General features: G+C 52.3%; 1 protein-coding gene across 5 annotated transcripts in view; it reads left to right on the top strand.

The window, feature by feature from the left end:
* CFAP70 (cilia and flagella associated protein 70) overlaps positions 1–22,766 on the top strand; it is a 50,715-nt gene that overhangs the window by 20,242 nt on the left and 7,707 nt on the right. For 3 of the 5 annotated variants that reach the window (XM_044304009.1, XM_044304008.1, XM_044304010.1), the window contains exons 3-24: positions 1,419–1,605; positions 1,870–1,968; positions 4,745–4,824; positions 5,142–5,318; positions 8,787–8,969; positions 9,104–9,198; positions 9,381–9,480; positions 9,924–10,061; positions 10,773–10,937; positions 11,654–11,737; positions 12,859–12,950; positions 14,629–14,689; positions 14,762–14,953; positions 15,232–15,363; positions 16,802–16,927; positions 18,392–18,525; positions 19,244–19,359; positions 19,434–19,571; positions 20,615–20,779; positions 20,856–20,950; positions 21,268–21,420; positions 21,516–21,677. In XM_044304009.1, the coding sequence (XP_044159944.1) occupies positions 1,419–1,605; positions 1,870–1,968; positions 4,745–4,824; positions 5,142–5,318; positions 8,787–8,969; positions 9,104–9,198; positions 9,381–9,480; positions 9,924–10,061; positions 10,773–10,937; positions 11,654–11,737; positions 12,859–12,950; positions 14,629–14,689; positions 14,762–14,953; positions 15,232–15,363; positions 16,802–16,927; positions 18,392–18,525; positions 19,244–19,359; positions 19,434–19,571; positions 20,615–20,779; positions 20,856–20,950; positions 21,268–21,420; positions 21,516–21,677 (2,874 nt within the window). Of the gene's footprint in view, positions 1–1,418; positions 1,606–1,869; positions 1,969–2,620; positions 2,641–4,744; positions 4,825–5,141; positions 5,319–8,786; positions 8,970–9,103; positions 9,199–9,380; positions 9,481–9,923; positions 10,062–10,772; positions 10,938–11,653; positions 11,738–12,858; positions 12,951–14,628; positions 14,690–14,761; positions 14,954–15,231; positions 15,364–16,801; positions 16,928–18,391; positions 18,526–19,243; positions 19,360–19,433; positions 19,572–20,614; positions 20,780–20,855; positions 20,951–21,267; positions 21,421–21,515; positions 21,678–22,766 lie in introns of those variants that run through there. The other 2 variants (XM_044304011.1, XM_044304012.1) reach the window with 2 other exon arrangements.

Genomic DNA, 22,766 nt, shown 5'->3' on the forward strand with positions numbered 1-22,766 from the left:
TTAATGATAATCTCCCTGGTGGTCTAGGGTAGTGAAGGTGTTAATGATAATCTCCCTGGTGGTCCGGGGTAGTGAAGGTGTTAATGATAATCTCCCTGGTGGTCCGGGGTAGTGAAGGTGTTAATGATAATCTCCCTGGTGGTCCGGGGTAGTGAAGGTGTTAATGATAATCTCCGTGGTGGTCTAGGGTAGTGAAGGTGTTAATGATAATCTCCCTGGTGGTCCAGGGTAGTGAAGATGTTAATGATAATCTCCCTGGTGGTCCAGGGTAGTGAAGGTGTTAATGATAATCTCCCTGGTGGTCCGGGGTAGTGAAGGTGTTAATGATAATCTCCCTGGTGGTCTAGGGTAGTGAAGGTGTTAATGATAATCTCCCTGGTGGTCTAGGGTAGTGAAGGTGTTAATGATAATCTCCCTGGTGGTCCAGGGTAGTGAAGGTGTTAATGATAATCTCCCTGGTGGTCTAGGGTAGTGAAGGTGTTAATGATAATCTCCCTGGTGGTCCGGGGTAGTGAAGGTGTTAATGATAATCTCCCTGGTGGTCCGGGGTAGTGAAGGTGTTAATGATAATCTCCCTGGTGGTCCGGGGTAGTGAAGGTGTTAATGATAATCTCCCTGGTGGTCCAGGGTAGTGAAGGTGTTAATGATAATCTCCCTGGTGGTCTAGGGTAGTGAAGGTGTTAATGATAATCTCCCTGGTGGTCCAGGGTAGTGAAGATGTTAATGATAATCTCCCTGGTGGTCCAGGGTAGTGAAGGTGTTAATGATAATCTCCCTGGTGGTCCGGGGTAGTGAAGGTGTTAATGATAATCTCCCTGGTGGTCTAGGGTAGTGAAGGTGTTAATGATAATCTCCCTGGTGGTCTAGGGTAGTAAAGGTGTTAATGATAATCTCCCTGGTGGTCTAGGGTAGTGAAGGTGTTAATGATAATCTCCCTGGTGGTCTAGGGTAGTGAAGGTGTTAATGATAATCTCCCTGGTGGTCTAGGGTAGTGAAGGTGTTAATGATAATCTCCCTGGTGGTCTAGGGTAGTGAAGGTGTTAATGATAATCTCCCTGGTGGTCCAGGGTAGTGAAGGTGTTAATGATAATCTCCCTGGTGGTCCGGGGTAGTGAAGGTGTTAATGATAATCTCCCTGGTGGTCCGGGGTAGTGAAGGTGTTAATGATAATCTCCCTGGTGGTCCGGGGTAGTGAAGCGGTTCATCCTTTCAGACCCCCTGTACGGTGGCTAACCTCCAGACCGTTCACCAGGTCCACCTTAGGCTGCAGATGGAGGGGACTCTGCTGTCACTTGTCTCTGGTGTTATCTCTGCGGCCCCCCACCCCTCTCCATACATGTAATACTCTGTCAGTACTATTACGGGGGGACTTGTTACCCTCACATGTTATCCTCATGAACATTTTTTTTCTCTCACAGAAAGGGGTTAAAGGGGACGCCCCCGTCACCTATGTCAGGTCTGAATTCAACAACCTCCTCCTGGGAGACTCCCCCAAGCTCGAAACGACCCCCAGTAAGCCCACCGAGTACAACTTCACCACCAGCTTTGACATTGGAGGTGAAAGTCCTCACACCCTGGATGATGTGGCGCACAAACCCGTCTTATGTAAGTACCCTGCGCCCATCCTTCAGGTGCCCGACCAGTGCCCATGGGGGGCACACCCTATGGAGGGTATAGCTATAGGGGGCCTCCAGCCCTAGTATCTGGACCCCTTTTACACATAACAAGACACCAGTATTACAGATGACTCATGGTAAGTGGGGGGCCCCTTGCATTAGGGCCCGGGAGCTTCACATTACACCCCTTAGTGGCAGCCCCTGGTATTGTGGGCTCTGCACAGAACACTCCACGATCTCTGTCTTTTTGCAGTGACCATCATTGAGATCTTACCCAAGGAGAAGAAGCAGAAGGAGGAGAAAACAAGCGTCTTAGGGCAGGCGGCCGTGGATCTGCTGCCCCTGCTGCGAGGTGAGGGGGATTCTATATTACATCACGTTCTGGCGGCAGTGGCCGTGGATCTGCTGCGAGGTGAGGGGGATTCTATATTACATCACGTACTGGCAGCAGTGGCCGTGGATCTGCTGCCCCTGCTGCGAGGTGAGGGGGATTCTATATTACATCACGTACTGGCGGCAGTGGCCGTGGATCTGCTGCCCCTGCTGCGAGGTGAGGGGGATTCTATATTACATCACGTACTGGCGGCAGTGGCCGTGGATCTGCTGCCCCTGCTGCGAGGTGAGGGGGATTCTATATTACATCACGTACTGGCGGCAGTGGCCGTGGATCTGCTGCCCCTGCTGCGAGGTGAGGGGGATTCTATATTACATCACGTACTGGCGGCAGTGGCCGTGGATCTGCTGCCCCTGCTGCGAGGTGAGAGGGATTCTATATTACATCACGTACTGGCGGCAGTGGCCGTGGATCTGCTGCCCCTGCTGCGAGGTGAGGGGGATTCTATATTACATCACGTTCTGGCGGCAGTGGCCGTGTATCTGCTGCGAGGTGAGGGGGATTCTACGTTACATCACGTACTGGCGGCAGTGGCCGTGGATCTGCTGCCCCTGCTGCGAGGTGAGGGGGATTCTATATTACATCACGTACTGGCGGCAGTGGCCGTGGATCTGCTGCCCCTGCTGCGAGGTGAGGGGGATTCTATATTACATCACGTACTGGCGGCAGTGGCCGTGGATCTGCTGCGAGGTGAGGGGGATTCTATGTTACATCACGTACTGGCGGCAGTGGCCGTGGATCTGCTGACCCTGCCGCGAAGTGAGGGGATTCTATGTTACATCGCGTACTGGCGGCAGTGGCCGTGGATCTGCTGCGAGTTTAGGGGGACTCTATATTACATCACATACTGGCGGCAGTGGCCGTGGATCTGCCACGAGGTGAAGGGGGACTCTATATTACATCACGTACTGGCGGCAGTGGCCGTGGATCTGCTGACCCTGCCGCGAGGTGAGGGGGATTCTATGTTACATCACGTACTGGTGGCAGTGGCCGTGGATCTGCCGCGAGGTGAGGGGGATTCTATATTACATCACGTACTGGCGGCATTGGATCTGCTGACCCTGTCGCGAGGTGAGGGGGATTCTATATTACATCACGTACTGGCGGCAGTGGCCGTGGATCTGCCGCGAGGTGAGGGGATTCTATATTACATCACGTACTGGTGGCAGTGGATCTGCTGACCCTGCTGCGAGGTGAGGGGGATTCTATGTTACATCACGTACTGGTGGCAGTGGCCGTGGATCTGCCACGAGGTGAAGGGGGATTCTATATTACATCACGTACTGGTGGCAGTGGCCGTGGATCTGCCGCGAGGTGAGGGGGATTCTATATTACATCACGTACTGGCGGCAGTGGATCTGCTGACCCTGCCGCGAGGTGAGGGGGATTCTATGTTACATCACGTACTGGTGGCAGTGGCCGTGGATCTGCCGCGAGGTGAGGGGGATTCTATATTACATCACGTACTGGCGGCAGTGGATCTGCTGACCCTGCCGCGAGGTGAGGGGGATTCTATATTGCATCACGTACTGGCGGCAGTGGCCGTGGATCTGCTGCGAGTTGAGGGGGGACTCTATATTACATCACGTACTGGCGGCAGTGGCCGTGGATCTGCTGCGAGTTGAGGGGGGACTCTATATTACATTACGTACTGGCGGCAGTGGATCTGCTGACCCTGCCGCGAGGTGAGGGGGATTCTATATTACATCACGTACTGGTGGCAGTGGCCGTGGATCTGCCGCGAGGTGAGGGGGATTCTATATTACATCACGTACTGGCGGCGGCCATGTTTGCAGAAGTGACAGCTGGACGTGCCCTTTTGTAAGTGCCAGCCCCCCTTCCATAGAGCTTAGTAAGAAGAGCTGCAGTGACCGATGCCCAGGAGCGGGGCCGCACTACGTGGCGAGATCAGCGCTCTTGGGTACTTAGCAGGTGATTTGAGATTTGGCCGCTCTCCCTCTGACCGGAGGCCAAACTCTCATCGCTGATCCGCATTTCTTGGATGCTTTTCATTCTGCCAGCTGCAGTGCCCGCGGAGCTGAACATTTGCCCGCTGACATTATATGCCCCCTCCCCGCGTGTTTCCGCAGGGTAACCCCTAGCTGGTGCAGTCTGCAGACGCCTTGTAACCAGAAAGACATCGATCCGAGTCTCTTAGATTGTTACATGGAGGGCGACTTACCTTCCAGCAGCTCAGTCGCTCTGCTGCGGGCACTACAGATACCAGGTTGCCCTCTGCTAGCCCCTTCCCCTCCCGCAGACTCCCGTAGTGAAGATGCCATATTCCTCTGCCCAGCAGCTTGCATAGTTGTCATCTGGATCGACACACCGCCACGCCATAAGATTAAAACACTCGCCATAGTGTGCTGTGCCGATACACAACAAGGTGCGTCCTGGCACCTGTCAGAAATGTGCTCTCCGTGGGATCGGACCGGAGGGGCTAGCTTTTACTCCGGGTGTCCTTCTTAGGACCACTTTTACTAGGTGCCGACCTCTACATGCCGGGATCACCCCCAGACCGGCCATACTGGAGACCCTCGCTCAGATCGTCAGCCTCGCTCATTTTTTCTTGGCACCCTGTGTATACCTCCCCCCCCACCCTTCCCCCGACTCTGCCACCAGACTATCAGTGGTATTAATGTTATGGCTGAGGGATGACCCCCCCCCCCCCCCCCCATAGTCCTCCTGCTCTCTAGGGTCTTCTCTAATCTTCTCCATCTTCCTGTACCTTCAGGTGAATGTAATTTCAGGGTCACTGTCCCCCTGCACCCGGTCCACGGGTCTCCTCTGGAAGCTGCCAACCCAGAGGCCAAGGTAATATTTCGATTAACACACATTTCCAAGATCTCTGCTTGCTGTCAGCAAATTGCAACATTCTACTTTTACTCCCTTAGGCTGTTACTTCTCACAGCTGAAGGTTTGTTACCTTATATCCCGGCCAGAAAATCCACCTCTGGACAGGCTGCTCTGACCTGCAGAGATACATTGTAACAAATGTATCCAGGGGACCAGGATGGAGACTGGAATGTGTCCATTCACTGACAGCAAGCAACGATCTGGAAATAGTTGCTTCATTGAAGACAGTATTAGATACGTAGACGCTCACGGCCCTTGTCCACTTCACATTTCAGCCCGGCCTGGAGGTGGCCGTGTCCGTCCCGATGCCCTTACTCACTGAGTCACAGATAAGTCAGGGGAACCTGCTGCGAGTGACCATGGAAGCCGCCTACTGCGCCCCCGACTCCTGGACGCCCACCGGGCCGCAGTATAATTACGTGACCAGCCTTCAGATACCGTCAGTGGGAGAGGTATGATATGACGTCTCTGTGTCTGTCGGCACACCGCACACCTAGGCTTACGCTCCAGAGCTGCAATCACACTTCTGCTGGCTACACTGGATTCGGGGAGTAGTGTTTTCCTGCAGTGTATGTACAGACCGTATAGAACATACAGCAGCCGCGTCAGCCCGATGTTTAGCCTCCCTCACCCGGTCACCTGGTAGATATGGTTTTCACCCAGAGACCAGGGAGGGGGCGCAGAAAAGACCAAAATCGCCCCATTATCTATTGAATAATAGCGGACTCAGGGTCCAGTGTAGTGGTCCCGGAGCGGAACTAAAGCCAGGAGGAGGGTCTGGTCTGGGGTCTGATAATGTAGAGCTGCTGAATATATGTAGGGGGGGGGGGGGTCTGATATTAATATAGGGGTCTGATCTGGATTTAATAATAGAAAATGGGGCTGGTCTGGGGTCTAATAATAATATAGGGGTCTGGTAGTCATATAGTGGATCTGAATATAGGGGTCTTATCTGGGGTCTGATAATGTAGAGCTGCTGAATATATGTGGGGGGGGGGGCTGATATTAATATAGGGTTGTGGTCTGGATTTAATAATAGAAAATGGGTCTGGTCTGGGGTCTGATATTAATATAAGGGGATCTGAATCATTTTAAAGGGTTTGAGCTAGGGTGTGGTATTAATGTATGTGTCTGATCTGGGCTTTATATTAATATAGAGGGTCGGGTCTGGAGTCTAATATTAATAAAGGGGGTCCGAATATATTTTGGAAGTCAATTCTCGTCTGGGGTCTGACATTAATTTAGGGGTCTGGTCTGGGGTCGGATATTCATATAGTGGATCTAGGGCTGCAGTAAACGAAGGTGCTTCCATTAACCCCTCCAAACCAATAACTTTATACATGCCCATTGGGTTTGGAGGGGTTAATGGAAGCACCTTGGCATTAGGCATGTATAAAGTTATTGGTTTGAAGAGGTTAATGAAAGCACCTTGGAGGTGCCTTCATTAACCCCTCTCTAAACCAATAACTTTATACATGCCAAGGTGGTGCTTGCAGCCTCCATTAACCACTCTCTCTCCATCTGCCTCCCCCCCAGCTTCTGATCTGCTTGCCCCCAGCCTCTGATCTGCTTGCCCCAGCCTCTGATCTGCCTCCCCCCAGCCTCTGATCTGCCTCCCCCAGCCTCTGATCTGCCTCCCCCCCCAGCCTCTGATCTGCCTCCCCCCCAGCCTCTGATCTGCCTCCCCCCAGCCTCTGATCTGCCTCCCCCCCAGCCTCTGATCTGCCTCCCCCCAGCCTCTGATCTGCCGGCCCCCCAGCCTCTGATCTGCCTGCCCCCAGCCTCTGATCTGCCTCCCCCCCAGCCTCTGATCTGCCTCCCCCCCAGCCTCTGATCTGCCTCCCCCCCCAGCCTCTGATCTGCCTCCCCCCCCAGCCTCTGATCTGCCTCCCCCCAGCCTCTGATCTGCCTCCCCCCAGCCTCTGATCTGCCTCCCCCCCAGCCTCTGATCTGCCTCCCCCCAGCCTCTGATCTGCCTCCCCCCCAGCCTCTGATCTGCCTCTCCCCAGCCTCTGATCTGCCTCCCCCCTCCCCCCAGCCTCTGATCTGCCTCCCCCAGCCTCTGATCTGCCTCCCCCCAGCCTCTGATCTGCCTCCCCAGCCTCTGATCTGCCTCCCCCCTCCCCCAGCCTCTGATCTGCCTGCCCCCAGCCTCTGATCTGCCTCCCCCCCAGCCTCTGATCTGCCTCCCCCCAGCCTCTGATCTGCCTCCCCCCAGCCTCTGATCTGCCTCCCAGCCTCTGATCTGCCTCCCCCCAGCCTCTGATCTGCCTGCCCCCAGCCTCTGATCTGCCTCTCCCCAGCCTCTGATCTGCCTCCCCCCTCCCCCCAGCCTCTGATCTGCCTCCCCCCCTCCCCCCAGCCTCTGATCTGCCTGCCCCCTCTGGTAACGCAACCCCCCCCCCCCCCCCCCAGTATTAATCATTGGTGGCAGTGGCCACAGGGTCCCCCTCCTCCCCCCCATCATTGGTGGCAGTGTCAGTTCCGATCGGAGCCCCAGCAGTGTAATGCTGGGGCTTCGATCGGTTACCATGGCAGCCAGGACGCTACTGAAGTCCTGGCTGCCATGGTATGTTAGTGAGCAGAGAGCAGCGCATTATACTCACGTGCGCTGTGGCCGCCGGTCGCTCCTTCTTCTGTCTGTGCGGCGGATTGCTAATGCTTACAGCATTAGCAATGCGCCGCACAGACCTATGAGAAGGAGCGACCGGCGGCCACAGCGCACGTGAGTATAATGCGCTGCTCTCTGCTCACTAACATACCATGGCAGCCAGGGCTTCAGTAGCGTCCTGGCTGCCATGGTAACCGATCGGAGCCCCAGCATTACACTGCTGGGGCTCCGATCGGAACTGACACTGCCACCAATGATGGGGGGGAGGAGGGGGACCCTGTGGGATATGGCCGGCACATTCATTGGTAGCGCAGTGGCCACAGTCCCTCCCCTCCTCCTCCTACTCTGTCCTCATTGGTCTTCAGCGGCAGCCGCGCACAGTGGGGAGGGAGGGACTCCCTCCTCCTCCCTCCTCCTCCTCAGCTGTGCCGGCTCAGTCCTGCCTCTCTGGCCTCCGGAGGACACGGAAGCGGTGAGTGAGACGCTTAATTTCACTCCCGCTCCGTGATCACGTGATCTAAACGATTCCTCGATGCAGGGAAACTGCATCGATGAATTTTTTGACTCGATTTAATCGAGTTATTCGAATAATCGTTTCAGCCCTAAGTGGATCTGAATATAGTGGTCTTATCTGGGGTCTGATAATGTAGAGCTGCTGAATATATGTGGGGGGGGGGGGCTGATATTAATATAGGAGTCTGGTCTGGTGTCTGATATTAATATAGGGGTCTGAATCGTTTTAAAGGGTTTGAGCTAGGGTGTGGTATTAATGTATGTGTCTGATCTGGGCTTTATATTAATATAGAGGGTCTGGAGTCTAATAATAATATAGGGGGTCCGAATATACGCATGGAGTAAATTCTGGTCTGGGGTCTGACATTAGTTTAGGGGTCTGGTCTGGGGTCTGACATTAGTTTAGGGGTCTGGTCTGGGGTCTGACATTAGTTTAGGGGTCTGGTCTGGGGTCTAATAAGAATATAGGGGGTACGAATATATTTATGGAGTAAATTCTGGTCTGGGGTCTGACATTAGTTTAGGGGTCTGGTCTGGGGTCTGACATCAATATAAGGGATCTGAATATAGGTTTTTTTTCTCTGGGATCCAGTATTACTTTAGGGGTGGGATAATGTAGGGCTGCTGAATATATTTAGGGGTTTGATCTGGGGTCTGTTATTAATATAGGAGGTGTCACTATATTTAGCTATGTCTTTTTCTCTAAGCCACACCCCTCAGTTAGGCCCACTGCCCACTGCTCGTCCCGGGTTCTCCTCTCTCACATTATCGCATCCTCTCCTCTGTTTCGGCGCAGAGAGATTCCACTCTGATCTTTTCCAATGGCGTCCTGAAAGGCGGCGGGGAGAGCGAGCCGGTCTGGCGGCAGAAGAGGTGGCCCATGAGCAGCATCTCAGCGCCAGGAGCTCAGCATATCCCAGAATCCTTCATTCTCTCAGGACCCTACGAAGATGAAGACGGAGAATTGAACCGCAAAGAGGTGAACCAGGGGGGAGGGGTTTTCCCATAACAACCAATCAGGTCTCTAGTTTTGTATTGCAGCCAGCGTTGTAGATCTGAAAACTGGAATCCGATTGGTTGCACCGTTCTCACTATAATCTGGTTTTGCTGCAGGACAAGGACTTCCGCGTCGAAGCCGAGACCCATAAAAAGCGAGTGACGTGGGACACAGAGAGGCGCTGCTACCTCGACCAGTCCGCAGTGATCAGGTGACCGCCAGGGGTTCCATACATACATATCATGTAGGAGGGGGGCTCCGTTATGGGGCCCCCCTGTGTTCAGCCTATCATAGCATGGCTTCCAAGCATTTACCATGTCACTGTAATAAACCTGCTTGCTGTCAATATGTTGAGCCCCATTCATATTTCAATAACTTTATTGAATCCCCCAGTTTGCAGAAGCGGATCGCAGAGTGCCGGTACTGGCCGGTGGAGATAATGAGGGCCCCTTTTTCCCCTGCCGGCAAATCCAAAGCAGGAAAAGCCGAAAAAGTAAGTGCCCCGAGTAACAATGACCTAAAAACTCAGCGGGGTCTTCTCCTAAAGCGTACCTACGATGAAATTCTGGCTGCATGCAGTCACCACTAGAGGGAGCTCACCGCATGGGGATTTATACAGCTCCCATTGTACTCTATTCGTCTTCAGTAAACTCCCTCTAGTGGTCACTGCAGTGGGTACATTTATTGCTCTGGCCTCCATGTGGTGCCACCTAGCACCGACCACAAGCACTGTAGCTCGGGGACAAGTTTCCCATTCATGCAGGGTGGACACTAGACGTGGTACATTAGTCAAATAAGCTGATTCTAGGCCGTGGGGACGGTTCGTTAATATCATATTCCAAATGGAGGATGCAGTCTGTCCACAAGAGCTTACAATCCAAGACAGTCCATGTCTATGAGCGTGTAGATCTGAAGCTTGTGTTTCTGCTCCACCAGCAGGGTGACGAGGACGCGGCGGTCTCTTACCATGGGGTGGCCTATGTGAACATGGTTCCCCTGCTGTATCCGGGAGTCAAACGCCTGCGTGGCGCCTACAGAATTCTGGCCTATCAGGATGCAGAGGTGCTGGAGAAGGTACGGGGGAGGAGCGCGAAAAAAACAGCCTCTTATTACCTCCGATTATAAAGATTTTTACCCAAGATACCCCCGCTTGTTTGTTTCCTGTTCTGTATCTTAGGGAGGCTGTAAACCTCTCCTGATCGTATACTCACAGCTGAGGGATTGTTACCATTGCATCCAGTCTTGACAAATTCTCTGTGAGCTAAGCACATCAGCAGCACCAATCTCTCTTAGTTTGTTACAATGTGTCAGTGCAGGACACATGTATCTAGACTGGATACAATTGTAAGAAACCCTCAGCTGTGAGTCTGTACAGAAGATGTTATTTGGGGGGGTCATTAAAGGCTATGGACACCTTCGGGTTTTTTCTGATTGTAATTTACTAAATTTGGGCTAAAAATTTTTTTTTCAATTGGTCTTAATCAAAAATATTTATAAGGTCAGAGGTTAGAGAGAGCTGAGCTGCCTGACAGAGTGAAAATGCAGAGCATGCTACTAGAGAATCTCAAGGCTGTACAGAGAAAAGGGCTCAACATTGAAAAATTATTATTTTTTAGCTCAAAATGAATACAATGCAATAATAATAATAATGATAAGTTGCCCCCAAAGGTGTACATAGCCTATAAGCTGAGGCCCCCCACCCCTGCTAACATCTCTGGACACGTCCGAGGACCCTCTATACACAGTATTACTTTCTCTGATCGCCTCTGCCTCTTTTTCTCATAGACAAAATGTCATCACAGCGTCCTGCGTGACTTCGCCCGTCAGAACAGCCTTATGAGTAAACTGGCAGCCGCCCCGCCAGGCCTCAGCTCTCCTCACGTGAAGCCGGCGCCCAGCCGCCTTGCCAGAGACGAGAAGGGCGCCAAGGAGAAAGACAGCAGCAGACGGGTGAGCGCCACACACGAGGACGTAACGTGTGACCGGTTACCAGACATTCACGGGCGGCCGATTCACAATATCAAGTCTGAACGTTAAGCAGGGGCGTTGCCCAAAGCAACCAATCAGATTGCTGCTTTCACTTCACAGGGAATGCTGTAATCCGATTGGTCGCTATTGGCCGTTTTTTGATAAAGCTTTTACCATTGAAAAATGGTTAGTTTGCTTTTGGATTCCTCAACGGGTTCGGGTTCAAGATCTCTGCTTGCTGTTAGTGGATGAAAGCAGTCTTGTTTCCACTCTGTCCAAAATCCTGTCCTGATCTTGTCCAACTGACACGGGTGAGGTGAGGATTTTAGACGTGAATGTCTCCTGTCACTGACAGCTAGCAGAGATCTTGAAACTGGAACAGAATTATTGTATTATACAACCCTGCTGGTAGATGATCGCAGAGAACAGGTAAGTCCTTTATAATCCTGGGAGCTCGGGAGGAGAAGTGCTGCTGCCCAGAGGAGTCTTACGACCTTGAGGCGCCAGACATGACGGCCATTATCACACCGCAGCGCTGAGAGCGGACGCCTTGCGTGCCGCAGGTTAGAGGGAACCGTAATTGTGTATAGTAGACTGTCAGCTCACGCGGCACATTGCGGATCGTGTCACAGGCGGGGTATGAAGTGTGGATTTACACTCCGAGGGTCGGGGTCTTAAAGACGCTTTCTTTCTTTCAGCAGATGTCCGCTGTGTTGAGACCGTCAGAGGTGGCAGACATTGACCCAGCAGGGGGGACGGCATCGGCTAACATCGAGGGGCAGGTACGTGTGAACGATACACATCTGGGAGGGGGGCACATACGTAAGGCCTCAGGCACATGACTGTTGTTTGGGTCTGCACCCGAGCCGCATTTCTTGCGGATCTGATGCGGACCCATCCGCATGTCCGTTCTGCAGCCCCGCAAAAAAAAAAAGAACCTGCCCTATTCTTGTCCATATTACGAACAAGGATAGGACTGCTGTATTGAGGGCCAGACGTTCCATTCCGCAAAATGCGGACCGCACGCAGCCGACATCCGTGTTTTGCAGGTCCGCAATTTGCGGACTGCAAAACGGACACAGTCATGTGCGTGAGGCCTAAGGCTGCAGCATGGATCTAGGGTCACACACCTAACCGAAAAACTAGTCATCAACCCTCATTGCCTTCCAGTAGCTCTTGACTTGTGCTGCCCTCTGGTGGTCATGTGAGATAATGCACTTTGCTGTAACCCCTTGATAAGGCTTCATGCACACGAATGTTGTTTGTTTCCGTGTCCGTTCCGTTTTTTGTTTTTTTTTGGATAGGATGCGGACCAAAAAAAAAACGGATGGCATACGGATGTCATCAGTTTTTTTTTTTGTTTGCGGATCTGCAATTTGTGGACCGCAAAACACATACGGTCGTGTGCATGTAGCCTAAGGCCTCATGCACACGATCGTTGTTTTGGTCTGCATCCGAACCGCAGTTTTTGCGGCTTGGATTCGGACCCATTCACTTCAATGGGGCCGCAAAAGATGCGGACAGCACTCCGTGTGCTGTCCGCATCCGTTGCTCCGTTCCGTGGTCCGCAAAAAAATAAAAATATAACTTGTCCTATTCTTGCCCGTTTTGCGGATAATAATAGGCAGTTATATCACTGGCTGTCCGTGCACCCGGACGCCATCCGTGTTTTGCAGATATACAATTTGCGGACCGCAAAACACAGCACGCTCGTGTGCATGAGGCCTTATACAGGATTTTGTTTTAGGCTACATGCACACGACCTGTGTGACTGCGTGAAAGCCAAGGTAAGTCAGGGGAAGCAGCCATTACATGGTCCCCCCCGAAACAGGTTTGATCCGAATCTTTACCGTTATCAGCGGCACATGTCACATGACTGGTCACATGACTCATCTCTCCACAGCAATATGTGGATTCCGGGACATACCTGGTGCTGGAGCTGACTCTGGAGAAACCATTAGTCCCTAAGCGCATGGCTGAGGAGATGGCTTTGAGGTGAGTGACGTTACCTCCACAGTCTGGTGTCCACCACCACAACAAGCAGGGACTGCTGGGAGAGTCAAGCTCTAGAGCTAGCAGAAGTGTGAGTGCAGCTCTGGAGTATAATGCAGAACAGTTCTGCAGAGAACACAGGGGTTAGTCAGGGGGTGGGGCTTAGGCATGGGGCGGGGCTTAACAATGATTTAGTTCTACTGCAGACAGGGAAGAGGGGGGAGGCTCCTGCTGCAGCCATGGAAGAGGGGGGAGGCTCCTGCTGCAGCCAGGGAAGATGGGGGAGGCTCCTGCTGCAGCCAGGGAAGATGGGGGAGGCTCCTGCTGCAGACAGGGAAGAGGGGGGAGGCTCCTGCTGCAGACAGGGAAGAGGGGGGGGGGCTCCTGCTGCAGCCAGGGAAGAGGGGGGAGGCTCCTGCTGCAGCCAGGGAAGAGGGGGGAGGCTCCTGCTGCAGCCAGGGAAGAGGGGGGAGGCTCCTGCTGCAGCCAGGGAGGAGGGGGGAGGCTCCTGCTGCAGCCAGGGAAGAGGGGGGAGGCTCCTGCTGCAGCCAGGGAAGAGGGGGGAGGCTCCTGCTGCAGCCAGGGAAGAGGGGGGAGGCTCCTGCTGCAGCCAGGGAAGAGGGGGGAGGCTCCTGCTGCAGCCAGGGAAGAGGGGGGAGGCTCCTGCTGCAGCCAGGGAAGAGGGGGGAGGCTCCTGCTGCAGACAGGGAAGAGGGGGGGGGCTCCTGCTGCAGCCAGGGAAGAGGGGGGAGGCTCCTGCTGCAGCCAGGGAAGAGGGGGGAGGCTCCTGCTGCAGCCAGGGAGGAGGGGGGCCTCCAGCTGCAGCGAGGGAAGAGGGGGGAGGCTCCTGCTGCAGCCAGGGAAGACGGGGGAGGCTCCTGCTGCAGCCAGGGAAGAGGGGGAGGCTCCTGCTGCAGCCAGGGAAGATGGGTTGAGGCTCCTACTGCAGACAGGGAAGAGGGGGGGGGGGCTCCTACTGCAAACAGGGAAGAGGGGGGAGGCTCCTGCTGCAGCCAGGGAAGAGGGGGGAGGCTCCTGCTGCAGCCAGGGAAGAGGGGGGGGGGCTCCTGCTGCAGCCAGGGAAGATGGGGGAGGCTCCTACTGCAGACAGGGAAGAGGGGGGGGGCTCCTGCTGTAAACAGGGAAGAGGGGGGAGGCTCCTGCTGCAGCCAGGGAAGAGGGGGGAGGCTCCTGCTGCAGCCAGGGAAGAGGGGGGGGGGCTCCTGCTGCAGCCAGGGAAGATGGGGGAGGCTCCTACTGCAGACAGGGAAGAGGGGGGGGGGCTCCTGCTGTAAACAGGGAAGAGGGGGGAGGCTCCTGCTGCAGCCAGTCGTCCTACAGCCAGGACAGTGAGGAGGAGGAGGGAGGACATGGCTGAGCCCCTGGGGAAATAGGGGAAAGATGAAAGAGCTGAAATATTTTTAAGTCTCAATCTTCATATACATCAGCGATCCTCAACCTGTGGCTGTCCAGCTGTTGTGAAACCGTGACTCCCAGCATGCACTGACAGCCATGATGGGGGTTGTAGTTTTGCAGCATCTCTAGCGCCACAGGTTGCTCGCATCTCTTTGACCCCGTTTTCGATTGGCCGTTCGTGGCCGGTCTCTAGACTTCTGGAACATCGGTGGTAGATGTGGGACTTCTCCTCTGTCACTTACTGAAACCACCTTGATCGTTGCAGGGTGAAGGAGCTGGTACCCGCCAGGCCTCAGCTCGGTCGGCGCACGGCCGGGGCACAGAAGGTGAGCGCTCGCCGTACGTACCTGTTCATACTTAGGGCAGTATTCATCTTGACCTGTGTGTCTCCTCGTCAGGCGGTTGCAGATTACCACAGCCAGGTCAGCAGCATAACCAGCGCCATCTTGGACGACTACTGCCAGCTGTTTGAGCAGCAAGAGGCCAGTGCCATAGACGTGGATCCACAGGTCCTGGAGGAACAAAAGTGTCAGCTCAACTACGAGCTAAACTGCTCCGGAAAATACTTTGCCTTCAAGGAACAGCTCAAGGTGGTCATGAGTTTAACCCTTTCATTCTGTTGTAAGATTTTTCTCAGTCGTCCTGTATTAATATCGTATCTGGCCTTCCTGACGTGGTACCAGACGTGGGTAGCAGATGGTGGGTGACTACTACTAATGGCATAGAATTGTCATCAAATGGCTTCTTTCAGACTCTGGCATTGTCAGTCTTCACTGCAGTCTTTGAATTGTATTCATGAGCCTGAAGGAAACCTAAAAAATAAAATAAATGTACATTTAAATGGTAAAATAACTACGTGTGTGTGCAGCACTCGGTGGTGAAGATTGTGAGGGAGAAGTACCTGAAGACCACCGCCTTCGAGGACCGCGATCAGCTGCAGGCGTTCCTGAGCGAGCTCTACGTCTACCTCGTGGATCAGATGCACAGTGCTCTTAACAAGGTACAGAACGGGGGAGAAATGCTGACGACCTCCGCATCTAGTATTGGTGGAAAACCGCCTATCGTTTTGTGTATACAGCTCCTGTGTAGACTTGTGTCTCCATGGTAACAGACTCCAAATAATCCCTGTGTAGTCTGATCCTGCAGTCATAGGGGCCGCAGTGCTTCCGTAGTGTTCCATTCTGCATCTTCAGATTTGCGGACCCATTAAAAATGAATGGGTCCACATCCGTGATGCGGAATGGCCACGGAACGGTGCCCATGTATTGCGGATCTTCAAACGTTTTTTGCGTTCCGTATACCGAGCCATTCATTTCAATGGTTCCGCAAGCAAAAAAAAAACTGGAATGTACTCCGTATGCATTCCGTTTCCGTTTTTGTTGAAAGATAGAACATGTCCTATTATTGCCCGCAAATCACGTTCCGTGGCTCCATTCAAGTCAATGGGTCTGCAAAAAAAACGGAACACATACGGAATGTACTCCGTAGGTCTTCCGTATCCGTTCCGTTTTTGCAGAAACATCTATTGAAAATTTTATGCCCAGCCCAATTTTTTCTATGTAATTACTGTGTACTGTATATGCCATACGGAAAAATGGAACGGAACCGGAAACACTACTGGAAAAAAAAACGGATCCTGGGAAAAACGGCCTGCAAAACACTGAAAAAGACATACGGTCGTGTGAACAAGCCCTTAGGGCTCATGCACACCAACGTATTTTCTTTCTGTGTTCGTTCCGTTTTTTTTTTTGCGGACCGTATGCGGATCCATTCACTTTAACGGGTCCACAAAAAAAACAGAAGTTACTCCGTGGGCATTCCGTTTCCGTGTTTCCGTTCCGCAAACAAATAGAACATGTAAGGATAGTACAGTTCTATAAAGGGCCAGCTGTTCCGTTACGCAAAATACGGAATGCACACGGATGTTTCCCCCTCTCACTATTGTGTGGCCGCAGAATGGAAGTGGGGATGCTGATAGATAAAGGTTTGCTGTCCGTATCCAGCCCCATTGAAATGAATGATTTCTCATCCAATCCGAAAAATTGCGGACATAAAAATACAGTTGTGCGATGTACAAGCGTATGGGGGAGTGGGAGGAAGAGCTGTCCGCTGAGCATAGGTACGGCCAACATTATCTAATGTTTATGGGCAGCCTAACACGTGATCGCAGGACCAGACTTCAAAGAGTTTGTAGTCTGTAACCATGGGAACACATAGGTCTGCGCATGAGCTGTAGACACAAAGGGGGTCATTTATTAAACTGGTGTAATGTAGAACTGGCTTAGTTGTCTATGGCAACCAATCAGATTCCACCTTTCATTTTCCAAAGGAGCTGTCCAAAATGAAAGGAGAAATCTGATTGGTTGCTATGGGCAACTGAGCCAGTTTGACATACCCTTTAGTCGACATGTTTGCTGTACTGATCGTCTTCATTGCAGACCCTGTTTGATGACAGAGAAGAGGCGCCTCCGGCCCCCATGACGGACACCGAGCAGCTTCTGCGATTCGCCAAGGAGGCCGAAATCACTGAAGATTATAACCTGGCAGAGATGTATTATCAGGAGGTGAGGTCCTGCTCACACAGCTGCGCGGCTCGTGACAGTGTATCAGGCTCTGTCTTGTAAGGGATGTGACTGTGCTGCCACCGAGAACCGGGCCCTAATTAAACCAACACATTGTTAATGGCCGCACGGTATCGGAGGGGCCGTTAAAAGTGTGGTCTCATTAGTATAACTAGGGCCCGTTGGGCGCAGTTCCAAACGCCACACAACTGCGCCGCGTGGTCGCACCCAAACAGGCCCTGCCGCTGTGTCAGTTGGACATGATCAGGACGGATTATAAAAACAAGAAAGTTTCTATTCACTGACAACAAGCAGAAAACGCAGAACAAAAATACGGGTGTGTGCATGAGGCCTTACGGTATCAGCGAGCGCAAATCTCACCCAAAAGATCCGTGTCAGCTTACAGGATGCTGCGGATTTCACCCTTTGCAGGGACGTTAATTGCAGCGGGAAAATCTGCCGCAAATTGCAATGAATTGCGCAATGTAAATTGGCGTTCTGAGGATTTTTTTCCGCAGCATGTGGATGACAGTTCATTAAAATCTCATCTATTTCACTGCTGTGAACATGGCGGGAAACGTATCCGTCCCGTGCGGAGGCCTTCTTGAAAGGAGCCTTGAAGGCCGCGGCCGCACCGAGATTTTTCTTTCGATGAATCCAAGATAACGAGAGATGAGATGAAAGGAGGAGAAAAGAGCGGAGAGCGCGCTAACGGCTGCAGGTGGAGGCCGAGGCCGCGAATGACATTTTCAAAATCCGTCTTCTAAAGGGGGCGTGACAAGGGTTGTTTTGGGCGTGGCTTCCCATAGAACAACCTTACCCAACATGCACAGTGTGAAGAGGTCACTTTTCCAATATAGGGATTGCAAAAAATACCCCCCAAAATGTATATTTATTTTGAATGATCACAAATTACGTAATGCGGAGGATGTCGGGGTCCAGGTCCACTGATTCTGATCCTATGGGTGAGATTTATCAAAACTGGTGTAAAAGAAAACTGGCTTGGTTGCCCATAGCAACCAATCATATTCCTCCTTTCATTTTTCAGAGCTCTTTTGGACAATGAAAGGTGGAATCTGATTGGTTGCTATGGGCAACGGAGCCAGTTCTACTTTACACCAGTTTGATAATCTCCCCCTATAGGTTCAGTGCTGTCGCTTGCAGTACCTCTCATCACCAGTGTGTGGCAGTCCTTTCCTAAATACCACGGAGCTAAATTAATCGAAATACCAGTCTTCTTATAACAATTTGTTGGGGGGGAAACTCCCTCCAATGTCAAAGCCGGAAGATTAATAATCAGTAAGCGCTCCTGTATCCTTCCGGGTGCTTTCTGAATTAGATAGGACTTCCCCTCGAAGTAGTCTAAGTACCGTCATTCCCTCCTACATCTGCCCCATAGGTGCAGTATAGCAGTGGCAGAATGAGCCCCATAACTGACGTGGCCCTGTCTGTGTGCTTCCTTTCCAGCGGCTGGCCCGTGACCGTCAGCGCGTCGACCACTGGTTGGATTACGGCTGTTTTAAGCTACTGGTCGGTGACTACATCAAAGCGCAGGAGTGCTTCCACGAGGCCTTGGCCCTAAACCGGGAAGATTTACACAGGTGAACCCCTCAGTGCAGCTGGAGGAGCGCAGATTTGGCCCTCAGGAGCCTTGGAAAGTTGGGTGACATCTCCCATTGGAATGATAAAGCTGATTTAGGTAGTCACACAACTTTGGCCTCTTTCACACGACCGTATGGCTATTTCAGTGTTTTGCGGTCTGTTTTTCACGGATCCGTTGTGTTTCTGTTTCGTTTTTCCGTATGGCATATACAGTATACAGTAATTACATAGAAAAAATTGGGCTGGGCATAACATTTTGAATAGATGGTTCCGCAAAAACGGAACAGATGCGGAAGACATACGGATGCATTTCCGTATGTGTTCTGGTTTTTTTGCAGACCCATTGACTTGAATGGAGCCACGGAACGTGATTTGCGGGCAATAATAGGACATGTTCTATCTTTCAACGGAACGGAAATACGGAAACGGAATGCATACGGAGTACATTCCTTTTTTTTTGCGGAACCATTGACATGAATGGTTCCGTATACGCACCGCATACGGAATGCAAAAAACGGCCCGCAAAAAGGAAAAAAAGAACGTAGTGTGAAAGAGGCCTTTCCCAGGTGCAGACAGAACTAAGAACAGATGGTTTTGATAAATGAGGCCCAGTGGACTGTGCAGCTCTAATAATCATGGTGATGTGGGGCCCTGGGTAGGTCTGTTTGTGGGCCCCTCATTAGCCTCTACGGTGTAGTAATGGCGTTCTGTGTGCAGCCTGCTCCTGTGCGGTATAGTAGCGCTTACCATGGACAGTCACCAGGACGCCGAGGTGTTCTTTGAAGACGCTACATGTGTGGCCCCCGGCAGCGCCCTGGCCTGGACTATACTGGGTAAGTATGAGCCCCGTAGCACCGCCGGCTCCCATCATGCTTAGCGTCTGACCGCCCTCCTCTCCGTCCTCCAGGCCTGTTCTACGAGATCCAGGGAAATGACATCAGGATGGAGATGGCGTTCTCCGAGGCAGGAAAACTCCACCAGGCGGCGCTAACCGCGGACAGAGGGGCGGAGCAGTCTGACTGTGCGGAACCGGGCGGTGACAATGGTGAGAGAGGGGTTGGCAGGAGGTGTGCTGGATCACACGAGAGCCCCCCCCTGAAATACTCTGTGCTGCTGTGTGACTCAGCTCCTTCCACTCTCTGCCCCTGTCACATACAGCTCTGCATCATCACATGTGGCCGTGTCAGTGCCCTCCACAAGATCCTGAAATACTCTGTGCTGCTGTGTAACTCAGCTCCTTCCACTCTCTGCTCCGTCACATACAGCTTTGCGTTATCACATGTGTCAGTGCCCTCCACGAGATCCTGAAATACTCTGTGCTGCTGTGTAACTCAGCTCCTTCCACTCTCTGCTCCGTCACATACAGCTCTGCATCATCACATGTGTCAGTGCCCTCCACAAGATCCTGAAATACTCTGTGCTGCTGTGGGTTCTAGCCCTTTTCACTCTCTGCCCCATCACATACAGCTTTGCGTTATCACGTGTCAGTGCCCTCCACAAGATCCTGAAATACTCTGTGCTGCGGTGTGACTCAGCTCCTTCCACTCTCTGCCCCTGTCACATACAGCTCTGCGTCATCACATGTGTCAGTGCCCTCCACGAGATCCTGAAATACTCTGTGCTGCTGTGTAACTCAGCTCCTTCCACTCTCTGCTCCGTCACATACAGCTCTGCATCATCACATGTGTCAGTGCCCTCCACAAGATCCTGAAATACTCTGTGCTGCTGTGGGTTTTAGCCCTTTTCACTCTCTGCCCCATCACATACAGCTTTGCGTTATCACGTGTCAGTGCCCTCCACAAGATCCTGAAATACTCTGTGCTGCGGTGTGACTCAGCTCCTTCCACTCTCTGCCCCTGTCACATACAGCTCTGCGTCATCACATGTGTCAGTGCCCTCCACGAGATCCTGAAATACTCTGTGCTGCTGTGTGACTCCGCTCCTTCCACTCTCTGCCCCTGTCACATACAGTTCTGCGTCATCACATGTGGCCGTGTCAGTGGCCGCCACAAGATCCTGAAATACTCTGTGCTGCTAAAGTCTAGTAAATCCCTATAAATGCATTATTTTTGCCCTCATGGTGTAAAGCTTCTAGAGGAGGGACTGACAGGACTGCGCTGCCATCTCCTCGCGGACGGCCCGGCTCGGTAGGGCTTTCTATGAGCAGCCGACCCCCAGAGGAGAAGACCCCAGGACTCGCCCCCAAGTCTGCTTCATCGGCGGTCCCTAAAAGCAAAGCTGGAACTGATGGAGGTGATGACGACGCCCCGGCCTGCGGTACTGGGGGGTCCTGGACATCACTCTGACCCCCAACATTTCTCATTCACAGGTGCAGAGGCCGGCGCCAACCACAACCCCTCACCGTCTGCCAGCAGCATCTACATGGAGGCCGCTAGATTCCTGGCACAGGTCAACGCCACGCAGGTCTGTATGATAAGCAGGAACCAATACTAACGGCCCTGATACTTCTCACAGCTGAGGGTTTGTTACAATTCGATCCCTCAGTGCACGATTCTCTCTCCTGTCCTGAAAGTGAAGGTAAAATGTACCAGTTGGTTTTGCTCACAGGCTAGGATTCCATTGTAACAAACCAGCAGCTGTGAGATGTGTTAGACATGGACAGCCTTTGGGTGTTCCTGTTCACTGACAGCAAGCTGAGGTTTTGAAAATAGTGAGGCTCGGGGACACAACGTGCAACTGTCCTATATTTGCAGCACATTTTACTTTTTTTTGTGCTTTAGCTTGTCCAGAGGGCGCTGGCGCATGAACTCTTGTGCCCGGATGGGGGGCCCAGCTGCCGGTACCACCTCATGTGTGCCCAGGTGCACCTGCTGAGGAAGGAGTTTGAGGCGGCCAATGAGAACCTGCGGGAGGCTTCACAGGTGGACCACCAGGTGAGTCCCTGTCCCTTCATGATACAGGAGGGGGGGGGGGGGGGGGGGGGGGGGGGGACAGACAAGGCCTAGAAATCATGTTTCCCCCATTACAGAACCCTGACGTGTGGGCGCTCACGGGGCACGTGCGCTACATGAGCGGCAGGAAGGGGGAGGCGCGCCAGTGTTACGAGCATGCCCTCAGCTTGGTGGCTGATGCCTCAGAGTTGCACTCTGTCTATCTCCGCCTGGGATCCATCTACCTCCAAGAGGGCGAGGTAAGTACACACCACTTACTGTTCAAAACCAGAACAGACTTGACAGCACAAGTAACGGGCATTCACATGACCTAAGTGCGGATAGAGGCCGTGTGCCCACGCCCCATCACGGTGCACACTGAGCTCTGGAGTATAATACAGGATGTAATTCAGGATCAGTACAGGATAAGTAATGTAATGTATGTACACAGTGACTGCACCAGCAGAATAGTGAGTGCAGCTCTGGAGTATAACACAGGATGTAACTCAGGATCAGTACAGGATAAGTAATGTATGTACACAGTGACTCCACCAGCAGAATAGTGAGTGCAGCTCTGGAGTATAATACAGGATGTAACTCAGGATCAGTATAGGATAAGTAATGTATGTACACAGTGACTCCACCAGCAGAATAGTGAGTGCAGCTGTGGAGTATAATACAGGATGTAACTCAGGATCAGTACAGGATAAGTAATGTATGTACACAGTGACTCCACCAGCAGAATAGTGAGTGCAGCTCTGGAGTATAACACAGGATGTAACTTAATGATTTTCCTATTTCATGACGTAAAGTCATAGTTTTATTAAAGACACGGAGGCGAGTATTGCTTTCTCCTTCTTTACTAACCACCAATAGCAGCAAAGATAGAAAAAATTAACATACAGGAAACCATAGCAACCAATGTCCCTCCCCTATGGCCCCTATAATAGGCCGCTCCTCCTATGGCTCCTCCTCTTTCTTTGGGATCCTGGTGCCACATCCCGAACAATCCAACGACACTCCAAACGGTAACTGGAACGAAGAAACTCCAACCTCGACGAAAACGAGAACCAGCAGTCGCCAACCTGGTCAACCCTGGTAGAACTTTAACCTGGAACACAGCATCCACTCCTTGAAGAAACTTCAACCTGAAAAAGAGAACAGACCATGGGTCCAGGTGAAACCGGCATGTCAGGAACAAGAGAGCCTGAAAACCATCTGCACAAACAATCCCGATAGGGAACGAATGACCAAAGGCAATAAAGTGCATTATACATACATAACAAAGGGAACGAAATAGTCAACCAGACAATAAATACAATGGCATTAAACAAATAAATAACAGGACA

Source organism: Bufo gargarizans, chromosome 8 (genome assembly GCF_014858855.1).
Source record: "Bufo gargarizans isolate SCDJY-AF-19 chromosome 8, ASM1485885v1, whole genome shotgun sequence".
Taxonomy (NCBI): Eukaryota; Metazoa; Chordata; class Amphibia; order Anura; family Bufonidae; genus Bufo; species Bufo gargarizans.